This window comes from Macaca nemestrina, chromosome 18 (genome assembly GCF_043159975.1).
Source record: "Macaca nemestrina isolate mMacNem1 chromosome 18, mMacNem.hap1, whole genome shotgun sequence".
Classification (NCBI taxonomy): Eukaryota; Metazoa; Chordata; class Mammalia; order Primates; family Cercopithecidae; genus Macaca; species Macaca nemestrina.
In genome coordinates, this window is record NC_092142.1 from 54,714,868 (window position 1) to 54,732,344 (window position 17,477).

The following is a 17,477-nucleotide window of genomic DNA, read 5'->3' on the forward strand; positions in this document are numbered from 1 at the left end:
CATCACCCCTGCTGCTTCTCCACCCCATCTGTCTTGTCTACCAATGGAGGTCCCTTCAGACACTGAACCATGTCTTGAATTGGCCTTTGTATCCATTATACGTGGCCAGGTGCCAGGCATTGTGGTAAATGTTCACAGAATGGATGGGTACATGAATGGATGAATGATTAAAGCCAGGGGCTACTGAGAGATGGAATCATTTTTACATTCTGTCCAAAAATTCCTGTTTTGGAAGATAGTGATTTACCTGACATTGGAGCTGTGTGACAGAAGGCTAGGCCAGTTGGCAGGATATTGTGAAGCTAATTCAGGCATTAGAAAGGAGACTGGTTAAAATTTAAGATCGCTTCCAAACTTGAGAACCTGGAATGCTAGGAAACACAAGCCCTGGGAGCTGAGATGCGTGCGAAGTTACCCAGCTGAGCTGTGGGACTGTGAGTGGCTCTAAAATTTTTTAACTTTTTCTGAGGATCTCAGACCAAAGTATCCCTTTGCCTAAAAGCATCCGCCTGCTGGTGCGGGCCTTTCGGGGCCTTCACAGTGTACTGAAGTTAGAGTCCTGCAAGGGAGAAACCCTTATACAACAAGTAGTTGGTAGAATTTATTAGCTCTCTGTAATTTGAGTGTCGACCAGACTGCTTTGGTGAAACAGGCCAAGGTGCTTTTATTGCGGCTTCCAAGGATAGAAGAGGAAAGGCAGGACAGGCAGGCTGAGAACTGGCGAGATGGGACCTGTAGGTAGGCGTCGCCCAGGGAGTTCTGGAGATAGGGAAAGCTTTTCTGAAATTTCACAATTAGAGCAGGGCGGTAGCTCAGGGCGGGGCTGAGCTCCTGGCTGGACAGCGCAGTCCCGATCAGCTACAAGAAGACCTTGCAGGCCCCGAGACCAGTCGTCCTTCCAGGATGTGGCTCCGCGCTCTTGTCCTGGGCACTCTCGCTGCTTCCACGGTTTGGGGTGAGTCCTTCTGAAACATAAAGATGCTGGGCACTTTTTGAAATCCTTGTTCTGGGCCGCAGGTGCGTAAAAAGGTGAGGTGGACGCAGATGCGCAAAAAGGCAGACACAACAGGTCCGGATCCGCGGTGGTGCGCGCCCTCCGGGCTTGGACTTGGACTTGGAGCAGCTAAGCCCAGTCAGCCTGGCCCGGGCGGAGACGCAGAGAAGGTGAACACACTGAAACCGCCCTGCACTGCTTGCCCCAAGGAGGCCGGCGGCTGGACCACCTCACGCCGCACAAACGAGAACTTTAGGCAGCTCAGTTGGCCATCCCCAGGCTGAGGACTGGCGAGTTGGGATAATTCAGGGGTCTCTGGGGCACAGGGGCTGTTCCTAGTTGTCTGGTACCTAGCTCTGGCATAATTAGGGCAAGTGGGTAGTGGTCAGGGCATGGCAACCCGATCAAAGAGGCGGTTGGGGTGTGGGCTCCGGGTTGGCTGGACCCTGGGAGGGACAGTTTCTCCAATATCAGCAAAGCCTCAGATGCCAGAGCATCAGAATACAGGAAGCAAAACACATGGTACATAGAGGGGGTGCAGCGAGGGGCCTCAAAATACCCCTGTGCCACTTTATAGACAGAGAAACTGAGACTCACATAGGGAAATGTAGTACAAATCATGCCTGGGTCTGTCTCTGGGTCTTGAATCCTGACAGCCCAGGCCCCATCTGCATCCTGTCTTCCTTCTGGCAGCCTGACATTGTGAGAGCTCTGGAACTGTGGGGAAGGGCAGAGGAAGAGAGGAACCCTACTTGGAGCTGAATATTCCTTTACTTCTGGTGACTCCTGGCAATGCCATCCATTTCCTTCCTTAGGAAGACCATACAGGCTGCCTCCACTTCCTTAATTTCCTTCTCTGTAAATTGGGCATGTTGATGCCTACCCAGCAAGGCTTTTTTGAAGATTAAACAAACTGGAATGCATGCCTGACACATAGTAGGTGCCCATCATGTTCATGCTTCATATAACGTCAGCGACAACTGCTCTTGTTCCCATTCTTCTTTCTGCTTCCCCCCATTCACCCACTTTTTCATGCTTGGCAATCTGGCTGCCATCCACCTCATCCTGCTGAATGAATCCCTGAGCTGAGAAAGACCAGCCCAGTGGTTTCTCTGCCTTGATCCTCCTCCACTTCCCTGAAGCCCTCAGCAATCTTAGCTTGCACCTTGTCCTCTTCTCCCTGGACTTCCAGGATGCTGGGATGTTCTCTCCTTCCCACTCTGATGGATCTTTGGTCTTGGCTGTAGTGGTCCCTGTGTTTGATCTTTGTTTTCTTCCCTTCCCTCTCACACTGGCATCTTCGATGAAGCCATACACATCCATGGTGTGTACCCTCACCGTCTAGGAGAAAATTCTACCCTGCTGTCTCGCCAGGCTTCCTTCCAGTCTTGAAGTGCCCACGTCTTGTGGCACCATCTTGCCAGGATAACCCACTGACATCTCCACTGAGCCTATGTAAACAGGGATCCAGCATCACAAGCCAGCTCTTTGGTCTTCATCTTCCACTTCCCCCAAAACTGATCAGGGACCAAGTTTTTCTTTCTTTTCTTTTTTAGATGGAGTCTCACTCTGTCACCCAAGCTGGAGTGCAGTGGTGCAATCTCGGCTCACTCCAATCCCTGCCTCCTGGACTGCTGCCTCAGCTTCCCAAGTAACAAAGATTACAGGCGCACGCCATCATGCCCAGCTAATTTTTGTATTTTTAGTAGAGATGGGGTTTTGCCATGTTGGCCAGGCTGGTTTCAAACTCCTGACCTCAAGGGATCTGCCCTCCTCGGCCTCCCAAAGTGCTGGGATTACAGATGTGAGCCCCTGTGCCCAGTCTCCAAGTCTTTCAAAGTACCTTTTAGACATCATCATATTTCTTCATAAATATTTTCTTTTTTATTTAAAATTTTAAAATAATTAATATGGGGCTGGGAAGGATTTCAGGTGAAGACTAGAAATCCCATACAGTGCGGAAAACATGGAAATCACCAAGAAAATAGGCCACCTGTAATGCCACCACCCACTGCTATGTTGATAAACATGCTTCCAAGAAAATTATCTCAATATTATTTGTAATTAGCAACAACAGAAGAAAACAAGTTAACTATTCTCAGTGTGGGGCTGGCTGATAATGAGACATGGATGCTGTTGTGCATCTGGGCTTTGCATAGGGAGTTTCCATTGTGATTGGATATTCCCCTGTAAGATCAAATCTGAATTGTTCTGTTCTGCTCTGGCCCCACTTTGATGGAGATATTGCCTTCTTGCCTATATCCAAAACAGAGCAACTGAGAGGACAAGAGTTTGGAAATCATTTCGTAGGAGGGAAGCTTAGACAAATTGAGGTCACTGGAGTCAGACAGGACCTGAGGGGTGGGTGGCATAATCAAGTGTCTGAAAGGCCACAGGCCAGTGCGGTCCCATGACAGATAGAACCAAGACTGATGCGGAGGCTGGGAAATGAATTTCAGCTCAATGAGGAAGCATTGTCTGTGCTGCAAGAATGGATCAGATGTGCCCAGGGCCACCAGAAAAATGTTCTTCGACTTGATCATTTCCCTTATCTGGAATGGTCCCTGCTGCTTATTCGTCCACTAAAGAAAACTCAAGCCCTTAGCCTGGCATTCTAGGCCCTCCCTGACATGCGCTGTCTCATTCCAGGAATATTTTCCACTCCCTTCAGACACCACCTGGTGCATGTGGGCCATGCCCCCTTCCCCAGGCAGGCTATGCATTCTGCTGCTCTGAGCCTCAGCACATTCCCTTCTCTCTGCTCGGTACCACTCCCTGCGTCTCATCTCCCCTTATTCAATCCTCCCCTACTGCAAGTCCCAGCTCCTCCATGATGTCCGCAATCAGAAGGCCTTGCCCCCTCTTCTAATTCCTAGACTGCCTTATGAGTACCTCTCCCAGGACACAGTCACTTCTTTCCCATCTGTAGGCCCAGGTGTATAAGTGACCCTTCCCTACAAGGGTCAATGCATCTGAGAATACGGAGCACCTCTTGTTCATCCTCTCATCCAGCATGTGGCTCAGTGCCAGGATTCTAATGGATAAATGTTTCCAGAGGCTTCTAAGGGGGAAGATAAATGTCTTGTTCTCTCCTAGTAGTTCTCCTTCTTGCATTTATTTTTGGCTGAATGTTTTTATGCCTCCAAATCTAATTTGCACTTTAAACCACCTCAGTTAGTAAGGACAGTGATCCTCATCCCTATTGTACATCAAAAGAAATTGAGGCCTAGAGGGTTTTGGTGACTTATTCAAGGTCATGCACTTAGAAAGTGGCAAACCCCACCTGGAATCTGGGTCCAGCCTTTTGCCTCTGATGCATCCTGATTTGTTCTCCATGTCCAGCAGGGCACCCGTCCTCGCCACCTGTGGTGGACACCGTGCATGGCAAAGTGCTGGGGAAGTTCGTCAGCTTAGAAGGATTTGCACAGCCTGTGGCCGTTTTCCTGGGAATCCCTTTTGCCAAGCCCCCTCTTGGACCCCTGAGGTTTACTCCACCGCAGCCTGCAGAGCCATGGAGCTTCGTGAAGAATGCCACCTCTTACCCTCCTATGTAAGCCAGGGGTGGCTGTGGCATGTGTCTGTGGGGGATGTTTGCCTCAAAGTGATGCAGGAAGGAGTCAAGGCAGTCCCCCGATGGGTTGATCCTTTGCTCTGGAATCCTTAAGATCATTGTAGATCCTTAAGAACATTCCAGAAGTCTCACAGCATTCTGGAGTCCATTATTTAACACATGTTTATTGAGCACCTACTGTGTGCCAGGCATGTGTCTGGGTTCTTGGGATCCATTAGTGAACAAAGCAAAGACCCCTAGGTTCATGGAGCGTGCATTCTAGCAGCGGGAGACAGAGGAGAACAACATGCAAATTACCCCATGGATTGTGTGATCTGTTAGAGTGGGATAAGTGCCTTGGAAACAAAGAAGCAGTTAAGCAGGTGAGGGAGATCAGAAAGAAGGATCCCATGAATTCCGCTGTCTTGAATTTTGACACAGTGGGGAGAAGGGAGGGCCAGGAGGTGTGTGGGTGGCAAGTGAACTGAGGTGTCCTCTTGGCAAGTGCTCAACTCTCAAGTGTGCCCAGTTCCGTATTCCTGAGGAGAACGATGGCAGGTGTGTCCATTCACCCTGGCCAGGCTGGGAAGAAAAGCCCAAAGGTTCTTTTTTTTTTTTTTTTTTTTTTTTTTAATTATTATTCCCAAAGGTTCTAATTGGCCTCACCGCCACTCCCCAGGGTACCAAGGACCCTACAGGCATCAGAGGAAACCCCATGCATCTCAGCAGCCAGGTATTCAGCGGTTTTCCAGCAGCCCACCTCTGGTTGCCTTCTTTTCTTTCCTTTTTTTAAAAAATAATATTTACTGTTTTTATTTCCTGACTGCAAGTATAGTATATACTTATACAGAAAATTTAGGAAATTTAGATAAGGAAAAGTAAGAAAATTAAAATCACATACAATATCCCACCACTCAAAGAGAGCAGCTGTCAATATTTTAGATGGTACAGTATTATGATCTAATGTTTTGTTTGTATTCCAGTTTTTTGGCCTGTTGCTATACTTTCTTTCTTTAAAAAGGAGTGCTATGTTCAGATAATTTGGATGCTTGCTTTGCTCGTTAAGTATATCATGAGCATCATTCTATGCCATTAAATGGCACAGCCTGATATTAGCAGCTGCATTATATTTGGTATTGCACCATAATTAATTTCCCCAAGCTTTTATCTGGGGTCATTAAGTTACATATGATGTTTTTGATAACATAGGGAGCACTATGATGAATATTTTGTAGTGAAACCTTTATGCCAATGAATGAATATTTTAGGATAAGTTCCCAGAAGTTATATTTCTGAGTCAAAAAGTATATATCTTTTGTTAAAATTCCCTGCCAAAATATTCCAACTACACTTCTCCCATTGATGGACAAAAATCTCCATTCATTAGATTTTTTTGCAGTGCTTCGGGTTATTAAAATTGTTTTTGGTTATTCAGTAGGCAAAACGATAATAATAATAGCAATCTTATTTTCCTCTTTAGTTTGCATTTATGCAAAGACCAGTGAAGTTGAGTTCCTTTTCCCTTTCTTCACATTGGAATGTCTTTTGATTATTATTATTATTGTTACGCTGCTTGTACTGGGTGTTCTGTAGGAAAATCTCCCAGGATGGAAATCAAGAAGTCATCTTTGCTGACTCTGATTCTGTCACTTGACAGCTGTGTCATCCCAGAGCCTGAGTGCCTCAGTTTCCTCATGTACCTAGTGGGGGCGGTGACACCTCCCTTCTGGTACTCTGAGGTCTGGGACTGTTGCTTATAATACACTTGTGTATAAGAACCACATGGCATGAATCTTCCTGGCTATGTGACATTGGTCAGGTTCTCTAACCTCTCTGGGTTTCAGTTTTCTCATTTGTAAAATGGAGATAATAGAATCTATGTAATGGGACTGATCTGAGGCTTAAATGAGTTAATATACAAAGGGTACTTAAAACAGTGCCTGGAACACTGGGAGGACTCAATAACTATTACCAGTGTTCATCTATGTTGTATCCTTGAGATCTTTCATCAGGGCCACCAACAGCACTTGCCTGGGATGGGTTGATGGTAGAGTCTTGGCATGTCAGGGCTGCAAGACCCATGTAGAAATCACTGCTCTCACTTAGACCTGGTAGATTTGGGACCCAGAATGCGAAAGGAATTCACCCAAGGTCACCCCGTAAATGCGTGGGAGAGACAAAACTAGAGCACAGTTCTCCTGATGTTGTCCCACAAAGATTTCACCCCTAAGATATTGTGAGAAATGTCACCATCCAGGAAGAATCAGTGTATTTGTTGTCTCCCCTCCTCAACGCTGGGAGTCCCAAAGGTTCTTGGAAGGAAAGAGGTGTGAAGCCCTTCTCACTTTGCTTGGTCTTAGGAGACCTTAGTGAGTCCCAGCACCCCCACCTGAAGCCCCTGATAGCCTCCTACCCACTACAATGTCGTGAGTCTGTAAATATCAAGTCCATTTTCAAGCTTAAACCTCCCAGTCCAAGGCCCTGCCAAAGAAGACACCTGGCTTATAGCTGGCTGAACTTCAGGGGTTCTTCTTTCCCCATCCCCAGGTGCATCCAAGATCCCAAGGCGGGGCAGTTTCTCTCAGACCTATTGAGTAACAGAAAGGAGAACATTTCTCTCAAGGTTTCCGAAGACTGTCTTTACCTCAATATTTACACTCCTGCTGACTTGACCAAGAAAAACAGGCTGCCGGTAAGCTGTGGGATCCCCTGGTCAAGGCCTGTCAGTTCCAGTACCCCGGATCTTCTAGTGTAGATCGGAAGGGGATGAAGGCAGCTTGGGGAGGGGGCTGCACAGGCCAGGACCTCAGGGCCTCCACAGGAAACACAGGTTTTCCACACCTCAGTTTCCCCTCGTGACACAGGAACTCTGGGGGAGTTTGCTGTGCATCTTTATGAACAGCTTAATTGTTCCAAGTTCCCTCATGCTAATAGAAGGATGTAAATGATTACTTTTAGTTATTAGATTAAAAAGCTGACACCCAGAGTGGGTAAGACATGATTTTCAATAATGTTAGCGGTGGAAGGAACTTAGAGAAAAGCCAACACCTCAACTCTTTCTTTTCAGATAGAGAAACTGAGGCCCAGACAGGGAAGAGGAGGTCACGCAGTAGGGTAGTTTTGGCTCAAGTCTTCTGATCTTCAAACCAGTGCTTTTGACACAGAGTAGGGCATTGAGATTTTATGTGGCCTTTCTACAGTACACCAGCATTCATCTGGTGTAACTTTCACCGTCTGGGTACAGATGTTGGGGGCGGAGCCTGAGACAATCCCAGAAGCTCTTTCTTTTGCCTTTGGCCAAATATCTGGGATTTTTTTGTACCTAATTTCCCTCCGTAATTGTCTTGATAAAGGCTGATGACCCAATGTGTCAGCATTTCCCAAATAAACAAAGGGCTGGAGATGGGGCAGGCTGCCAGCTGCAGGGTAGGGAGGGTCTCCTGGCAAAGAAGGCCACCCCAGGGTGGAAGAGGAAGGGGTGTCACATCCAACCAGTCTCCTAGGGCCACCCTGGCATGGAGCCCAGGAGTAGGGGAGCAGGTCTGCAAACGTGTGACTAGAAGTTGGTCCTACATGTGCTTTGTAAGACACAGGAAGTGGGAGAAAGGTTTACTCATTCATTCATTCATTCATTCTTCTATTTTGTACTCAGTGCCCCATATACACAGTTAGACCTGGGGCTTCAGGGAAAGGGGGAACATGAACCCACTCCACGCAGCCCCTACCTTCGAAGATCTTGCCATCTGGGCTGTAGAGACAAATCCTCTCTTCAGCATATTATTGCAGGCCAGCCCTCGGGCTCAGCCTTCACACACAGATGAATGCACATTCAGTCCCTCCCCAGGAAGCAGGCAGGGATTAGATGTGTGGGAGAAATGGGAACTCTGGGAACCTGGAGGCAGGAGAACCTCTAGGAATGGTCACAGGTTCTAGAACTACATGTGCTTAGAACAGCACTTAGTACATGGTTTATGTTATGAGTTCTTTTATATTTCATGAATAATATTATTACAATATTATTATTTTAGTCACTCTCACTACTTCCCCACTATGTGGACTTTTAAAATGCAAGAACCTTGCATTAAGAATTGTACGTACTCTCATCTCGGGTATTAGCAGAGTTCCTGGCACATGGTAAGTTCTCAGACAGCGTTAGTCCATTGATTGAAGGTATCCGGAAGCGGGTGGGTTTTAGGCTGCGCTGTGCAGGATGGATAGGATTTAGGGATGCAGAGTCATAGAGGAGGCATTTAGGGAAGAGACACTATCACAGGTATGTGTGCTTCTTGAGACAGTCATTCATGCACAGAGAAGTTTACTTCACCATGAGAGAGTAAATTGAGATGAAACTGAGATACAAGGGCTGCCCCATGGGTACGCTGAGTGCATAAACAGTCCAGGCTTGAGGGTGATGGGAGTGAGGGGGAGGACACGACATCCTTAGCCTTTGCTACGCCCATGATGATGTTCTCAGCATGAAGAGCCTTGGGAGGAGGAGGCATTGGTGGCTGGGTAGAAAGAAAGGGGCAGCCAGGATATGTGCAGTGGGGTGGTGGCTCAGGCCCCGGTTGGGAGAATTTTGGAGGAGAGAGACTGGCTTTTGCAACCTTGCTGGGCGCTGGTGAACTTTGGGTAACATCCTCCTTTAGTTGTGACCAACAGGTAGGTCACCAAACAAAACACCCTCTGAGTGCTCTCTGGCTCAGTGTCTTGTAACTGGTATGTTGCTTCCTCCCTGCCCAGGTGATGGTGTGGATCTTCGGAGGGGGACTGGTGGTGGGTGCAGCATCAACCTATGATGGGAAGGTCCTCGCTGCCCACGAAAACGTGGTGGTGGTGACCATTCAGCACCGCCTGGGCATCTTGGGATTCTTCAGGTAAGAAGTTAGACTCTCCTCACTGCACTTTGGCCCCCAACATGAGGCTGCTAGGACCCACCTCTGGTCATGTCAACCCTCAGGAGACCTTAGCTAGGTTCCTCATTGTAGCATACAAGCCTTATCATAATTGGACACTACCTACCCTCTCACTCCCCAGCCACACTCATCCACTTGCCTCTGAGCTTTTGCATATGCTGTTCCTCTGCCTGGAATGCTAACTACCTGAGGAACTCCTCATCATCCTGCAAGACCCAGCCCCCAGTTACCTCCACTGAAAGACTCATCTCTTCTTCACCTATGTTTCTCCAGCACATTGAATTTCTCTGTAATGACACTTAGCAGGCAGCCCAGCTCTTGAAGGTTGACACATCTGACTTCTCATGGAAAGGAGGGAAGGGGCAGAGTCACAGAGGGAGCTCAGGGCATGTTGTGGGTGAAGAAATGGGGGCTGCAGATGGTGGGGTGTGGGAGCATCTGACCCCTTCCTGAAGGAGTGTTGGGGCCCACTCACCCCATTTTCTGCTTGAAATCTGGCAAGTGCAGGAAGCAAGGATGGAGTCTTCCCCATCAGGTCTCCATGGGGACAGGAGTCAGATCTCCTTCAAGGTGCAACTACTATGAACCTTTTCTAAGTGTTACCATCCCAGCACCCCAATCTCGAGTGAGTGCTGGGAGGGCTGTGGGAGGGATTCCCCTCACTGATGAATAGGCCTAGGGAGATGGAGGATGGGTTCTGGTCTACCGTCAGCTAGGCATCCCAGGTCAGTCTTGGCTGTATCACCTTCATCCCTTTCAGCCACAGGTTGTGTCTCTGCTCCCCATTATAATAAAGCTGCTTCATGATCTGTCTCTACTTCCTCTATTCCGTATATCTCCTCCATCCATGCCAGTCAGGTTTCTTCCTGGATACGCCACTCAGCTGGTCTCGCGGTCACCGATGACCTCCCCCTACTCTCCACCCAACCTCACAGCAGCAGCCAATGGCCGCTCAGCCTCTGCGACATGCTTCCTTCCCAGTCCCTTTCCTGGTCCCTCCTCCTCCCTGTCCACAGGCCTCTCTTGTCTACCTCTCCCTCCCTACTAATTTCCAGTGATCCCAGGGAGCAGCCCAGAGCCCCCATTTCTAGCCCATCTCACCTTTGAAACCTGCAGGCATCACTTACTGTCTTCTCCCCACCCCTGGCTGGTGCCAGAAGGAGGAACAAGCTGAATCCTTGACTCCCACTCCTCCTCCCACCACGCCTCCACTCAGCTGCTGCTGCCCCATCCTCCTGGGGGCTCAGGAGAAAGCCCTGTGGGCAGCCCGGACTCTCTATTTTCTCCTAACTCTGTTGGCTCCACCTTCAGAATCCACTACTTCGCACCTTCTCCCTGGCTCCTACCCCAGCCAAAGCTTTCTGTCTCTCACCTTGATTATGATCCTAACACTTACTTTCAGATACCTGCCACTTTTATCCTGAGGCTGAGTCGCACAGTACCAAGAGTGATCACTTAGCATGTGTGTTGAATCATGCAATGCCTCTGCGCAAAACACTGCAGGGGCTTCCCATGTTCCTTACGATGACAGCCAAAGTTCTTATCAGGGCCCCAAGGCCTCTAGCTGCACCTCCTGACTCACACTTTCCTTCACTGGGCCCCAGGGCCTTTGCCCTTGCTTTTTATTCTACCTGGAATTCCTTTCTTTGGATATTTGCAAGGCTCATGTGCTTGTTGTGCTTGTTTTATGAAGGTCTTTACCTCCAAAACCTCAAATGCCACTGCCTCCAGAAGGTCTTCCCTGATTGCGATCTGAAATGGCACCCCCTGTCCCACCCCTGTTTTTTTCCTTACTCCATTGTATTTACCTCAATGCACTTTGACTACCTGACATCATTATATTCTCTCTATAGATCTGTTTATCTGCTTGTGATCTGTAGTGGGAGCTCTGTGTCGTCACAGGTTTTACCCTTTTTGCTCTCAGATGTGCTCTAGCTCATAGGATAGTGTCAAACATACAGTAGATGCTCAGTAAATAGTTGCCAGTTGAGTGAATGTAGAACCATACATCACCACTGCAGCAAGGCAAGGCAGGGTCTCAGAGATGCTGAAGCCCAGCCTTATTCTTTTTTTAATTAATTTATTTTTAAAATTATTTTTATTTAATTTATTTATTTTTATTTTTTATTTATTTAATTTAATAAAATTTATTTTTATTTATTTATTTAATTTATGATTTATTTATTTATTTATTTATTTTTATTATACTTTAAGTTCTAGGATACATGTGCACAATGTGCAGGTTTGTTACGTATGTATACATATGCCGTGTTGGTGTGCTGCACCCGTTAACTCGTCATTTACATTAGGTATATCTCCTAATGCTATCCCTCCCCACACCCCACCCCACAACAGGCCCTGGTGTGTGATGTTCCCCACCCTGTGTCCAAGTGTTCTCAGCTCATTGTTCTCATTGTTCAGTTCCCACCTATGGGTGAGAATATGCGGTGTTTGGTTTTCTGTCCTTGCAATAGATGGCTCAGAATGATGGTTTCCAGCTTCACCCATGTCCCTACAAAGGACATGAACTCATAGCTTTTTATGGCAGCATAGTATTCCATGGTGTATATGTGCCACATTTTCTTAATCCAGAGTCTATCATTGATGGACATTTGGGTTGTTTCCAAGTCTTTGCTATTGTGAATAGCGCCGCAATAAACATATGTGTGCATGTGTCTTTACAGCAGCGTGATTTATAATCCTTTGGGTATATAACCATTTGTGGGATGAAGCCCAGCCTGATTCTTTTCTTTTTTTCCTTTTTTTTGAGATGGAGTCCTGCTCTGTCGCCCAGGCTGGAGTGCAGTAGCGCTATCTCAGCTCACTGCAAACTCCACCTCCCAAGTTCACACCATTTTCTTGCCTCAGCCTCCCGAGTGGCTGGGACTACAGGTGCCCACCACCACACCCAGCTAATTTTTTGTATTTTTAGTAAAGATGGGGTTTCACCATGTTAACCAGGATGGTCTCGATCTTCTGACATCGTGATTCACCCGCCTTGGCGCTCGTTGAGAGCCCCCAGCCCCATCTCTAGTCCTGAAGGTCCTGCCATGACATCTCTGCTCCCCACCCTCAACCTGTTCTCTTCCTCACAGCACAGGGGATGAACACAGCCGGGGGAACTGGGGCCACCTGGACCAGCTGGCTGCCCTGCGTTGGGTCCAGGACAACATTGCCAGCTTTGGAGGGAACCCAGGCTCTGTGACCATCTTTGGAGAGTCATCGGGAGGAGAAAGTGTCTCTGTTCTTGTGAGTGCTCCTGGCACCAGGCCCAACCCCATGCTTGATGTGATGCTGATGAGACCTCTTAGACACCTGTCAATCCAGCTATGCACACTTCTGCTTACAATACCTGTATTCAGGACTGACCCTACTCACTGTCCAGCATCAGGTGGTGGAAAGCTAAAAACCAAGCTTTCCTTGGCCCCCAGGAATCTGAGCTAAGCTTAATGTCCCAGGGCCCCATGTATCTCCAGTTGCAGCCTGCAATGGTGGCATTTCCCTCTTCTAGCTTGGTTGAGCTCTCTCTCTCTTTCTCTCTGTCTCTCTCTCTATCACTCATTTTAATATGAGGATTCACTTCCCTTCTCTTGGGAAGTAGGAATAGGCATAAATTATGAGTAAGGGCAGGCAGAGACAAGAGGTGGGCAGAGGTATTGTTTGGCTCAAAGCCAGATCTACATGTGGAGGGGACATGGACACTGAGCAGGCTGGGGATTCCTCTGTGGTGGTCTGATGACTGGTTAATGCCTAAGAAGGAGGCAACAGTCTCTACGACTGAGAGACCAGGTGAGCTAGGGCAGGCGGGCTAGAGGAAGGAGGTATGGAGCCGGGGATAGGGAGGGATGGGGCAGGGGTTGTGGGACACAGACACAACCTGGGGGTATGAGGGGTCCTGCTGGAGTGGGGGATTGGGTGAGGGAGAAACTGGGGGAGCTGGGGTGAAAAACCAGACGAGAAGTACCGGGAGCTGTAGGAAGCCTTCCGTTTGCCACAAGGTGGGCAGAGGGTCAGCCCACTACTGGAGTCTTCACTCCTGTGTTGGCTTTGTAGTTGAATACACAGAGGAAAACATTTTTTATAGTTTTTAAAGTAGAGAAAAAGGAAAAATACAGATAAGCCCGAGAAAGACAAAAGCCATCTACAATCCCATAACGCAGGGATAGTCACTGTGCTCTGTTTGACATGGATTTTTCTAGTCTTCTTTTCCATGACTTTATATCTATCTGTCCATCCATCTATCCATCAATCTACCTATCAATAGGTCTATCATCTATTATCAATCTTTGTCTTTTTTATTTATGAAAATACTGTCCTGAATATTATAATACAACACAAACACTTTACTAAATATTAAATGTTGTCCCTTAATAATATATTTTACAGTTGTACAGTATTCCACGATAAGAATGAAAAACCATTTATTTGCCCAATCTCGTAATATTGGACCCTTGGGTTATGTCCAGTGTGTACCATTGTAAACAGCGGAGGCATCCTTAGAAATCTTTGTGTGCCTCCAGGATCATTTTATAGGATAAGCTCTGAGTAATGGAGATGCTGAATCAGAAGTTGTGGTTAGGAGATGCTAAGCTGCCTTTCCAACACCTTTGTTGGTTAGGCTCGGCTGCCACACACCTCCTGTCATGTCCCTGCCCTGTGCCCTGTCCTGATCCCACTTAGGTTCTCTTGGGTGGGAGGTTCTCTTGGGTGGGAGGTTCTCTTGGGTGGGAGGTGAGTCTGGCAAGCAGGCCAAGTGAGTGGAGGAGACACCGTGTTCAGTGACCCCCAGGATCTGAGGGGAATGGGCCAGGGCAGAGCTAGGGTGGATGTAGTCCGGAAGAGTGAGTGGGTAACTGACCCCACCCCTGAACATGAACTCTCCTCCCCTCCGTTCTGGTCCCAGATTTTCTCTCCATTGTCCAAGAATCTCTTCCACCGGGCCATTTCTGAGAGTGGTGTGGCCCTCACTCATGCTCTGTTGGAGGACGGTGACATCAAGCCCCTGGCTGAGGTAAGTCCCCCGCTGGACGCCCCCATCCCCTTGGTTCTATGCTCCTGAATCCTCAAGGGTCACTCTTGCCATAGGTTCTAGCTGATATTCTCCTAGAACCACTGAAGCCCCAGTGGCTGAGCAGGAAGGGCAAGCAGACACCCAACCTCTCAGTTTCAGAGTCGGGTAAATGGATGCAGGGCTTGGAAGGGATTTTCCAAGGGCAGCAGGTGATCAGGGCAGAGCTGAGACTCCAGCTTATGGGCCTAGACAGCCAGTACAGTGCCCTGTCTGTGCCTTCACTCCACCTGTGTGCCAGGGCCTGATACCATGTTGGGCAGTAATGGTGTCTTGGGTCTCTCAGGGTCTGAGTTCTGTAGACCCACTTGTGGGCTGTAGGCCTGGAGCAGTTCCACACTGAGCGCCTGATAACGAGGGTTGCTTCCTGGGGAATTCACTCATTGATTCATTTGTTCACACAACAAAACTAGGTGAATAAGTGAAGGCAAAAACAAGAGGTGTGCAGAGGTCATTTTGTCTCAAAGCCAGATGTCCATGTGGAGGGGACATGGACACTACATGGCCCTATGTAGTTTCTTCTGCTACCCCAGCCGCTTGTACAAGTCCGGATTGGGATAGAACACGTTTTTCCATATTGATGGGGGGAAAGGACTTCACTCTTGAACTCTATTGTTGCCTGTGATCTTTGCAGAAAATTGCTAACACTGCTGGGTGTCAAACCACCACCTCAGCTGTCATGGTTCAGTGCCTGCGACAGAAGACGGAAGAGGAGCTCTTGGAGACGACATCGAAAATGGTTAAGTTGCCTGCTCCTGTAGCCCAAATCCTGTAAACTTGGTCCCAGACTTCTTCATTTCAGCTGTCCTCTTGCCCTGGGACAGTTACCTGGGACAATTTTTCAAGTCTCTGGAGTCTCAGTATCTAAACGGGGAATCTAATTTGTTCTTTTTTATTGAAAAAAGGCACAAATGTTAAAAAAAAAAAAAAAGTCCAAAAACAACATGATAAAAAATTGACCAAATTTGACATTTGACCAAAATTTAATATTTTGCCATTCTTGTTTTCAGATGTATTTTTGAGAAACTAAACTACATATACCAGGGGGACACCATCATCCTGAATTTGGGGAATGGAGATATTAAGCTCAAAGATTTTCAGAAAGCTGTCACAATTTATTTTCGTTGACTTAAAAACTCTCAGTATTAGACCTAGTAGTGGTCCAGTTTTCTAGATTTTCTGAGACTCTGACTCAATTTTCATTCTGGGATAGTCATCCACCCACTCAATCATGAATCCATCCACTATGATCTTCTTATGAATCTATCTGTTCACTAATTCATCCAATTCACTGATATCTTTTTATCAATCTAACATCAACTTCTTCACAACTTTTTATCTATCTATTTTCAATCTATCCACTATTCATGCATCATCCAGCCACCATATATCTTAACTCTATCACCCATTCCTCCAAAATCAACAATCCAGTTATCACCTATCTGTTAGTTTTCACCCATCTATTCATGTATCCATCCAATTCAACTGTACTCCAGGTATTGGCGAACCCATCCATTCCACCATTTATCCACCCATCCATCCATGACAAGTATGTAGGGGCGGGTGTTAGAGGTAGTGAAACAGACATGAAGGGGACATGCTCCCCACTCACAAGGAACTATCCAGAGAGAAACACATTCATATACTTCGCAGGTTGAGTATGGTGGCAGCACAGAGGGGACGCATTCATTATAGTCCTCAGGGATGCTTCACAGGGAAGGTGGAGGAGCCGGGTTTGAGACCAGACAGAGGAATTTGGGAGTTCATGCCCTTAACCCTGATTCCACCTTATCTTTCTTGAGAAATTCAGCTTTGAGATCATTGTGCCCATTTTAAAAGAGGTAACAAAGACAGATGAATTTTGTAATTGGCTCATGTCACGGTTCCAGTTAGTCAGAGGCAACACTGTAGGACCCAGAACCCACACCTGCAGGTCTAGAATATCTTCTGCCATTCCTGCTGTCCTCACATATTAGGACTTGGGGATCTTTAGGATTCATGGATGGCTGTGGCAGTCGCTTATCACGGGGAAGCCCAGCAGGACAAACACCCAGATGACACAGCACCCAGGGCCATTGGGAACTATTCCCTTTGACGGGGAAGGGTGTGAATTCCAAGCTCAGGAGTTGCCTGGTCTCTCTCCTTGGACCTGAGGCTACTCCTGGGTCTCAGGGCCAGCCTCTACCACTGGACTCTGCTTGTGTTTCCATGGGTTGAGTCCAATGTGGTCTTGGAGCTTAAGTCTTGGCTCAGGCTCTAAATGATCAAAGTGTTCAAGGAATTAAAACACACCTGTTTTCTAATGCCTGGAAGGAGGCAAATATTCCAGCAATTCTGCATGTGGCATCAGACGACTCAGCTTAAAAGGAAAAAGTTGGTGACTTTGGGAAAATCCAGCCCTAAGATTCTGGGACATCCTTCTGAGATTTTCTGAGATCTTGTGGAAGTACCTCCATGATTACCCACTGCCTCCAGTACACACACTGGACACACACACAGAGAAACACACACAGAGAGAAACACACACACAGAGACACACACAAACACACACACAGACACACACACACACACCCCCCCTAGCTAGTGGGACTACAATCCTTAATGGAGAGACCTGCACTGGTTACTTCCTGTGAACAGGTCAGACATGTGAGCTACAGTGCAATGCTACAACGACTGCAATCTTCGTGAACACACACCAAAGAGAAACATGGGGTAGGGTGAGTTTCAGTGGGTTGTATGAGTCAGAGCTGTGTAATGGGAGATGAGAAAACTCCCCTAAGGTGCCTTGAATGGAAAAAGGAATGTGTTGGAATAGCATCCTCATGTTAACTGAATAACTCAGGAGTTGAGAGCTTCAGGCATTGCTGGATCCAGATGCCTATAGGATGTTATTGAGAATCTACCATTCTCTATCTTTTCTCTTTGCACAACTCTGTGTTGGCTTCACTC

The 17,477-nt window shown here is 47.4% G+C and overlaps 1 protein-coding gene across 4 annotated transcripts in view; it reads left to right on the plus strand.

Annotated features, from left to right (window-relative positions):
• Positions 1–859: 859 nt before the first annotated feature.
• LOC105494113 (liver carboxylesterase 1-like) overlaps positions 860–17,477 on the plus strand; it is a 29,790-nt gene continuing 13,172 nt past the window's right edge. Inside the window, exons 1-7 of one of the 4 annotated variants that reach the window (XM_024796624.2) lie at positions 860–955; positions 4,340–4,544; positions 7,092–7,236; positions 9,288–9,421; positions 12,556–12,709; positions 14,364–14,471; positions 15,163–15,267. In XM_024796624.2, coding sequence (XP_024652392.2) covers positions 904–955; positions 4,340–4,544; positions 7,092–7,236; positions 9,288–9,421; positions 12,556–12,709; positions 14,364–14,471; positions 15,163–15,267 — 903 coding nt within the window. In that variant the 5' untranslated portion in view covers positions 860–903. Of the gene's footprint in view, positions 956–4,336; positions 4,545–7,091; positions 7,237–9,287; positions 9,422–12,555; positions 12,710–14,363; positions 14,472–15,162; positions 15,268–17,477 lie in introns of all 4 variants that reach the window. The other 3 variants (XM_071084553.1, XM_071084554.1, XM_071084555.1) reach the window with 3 other exon arrangements.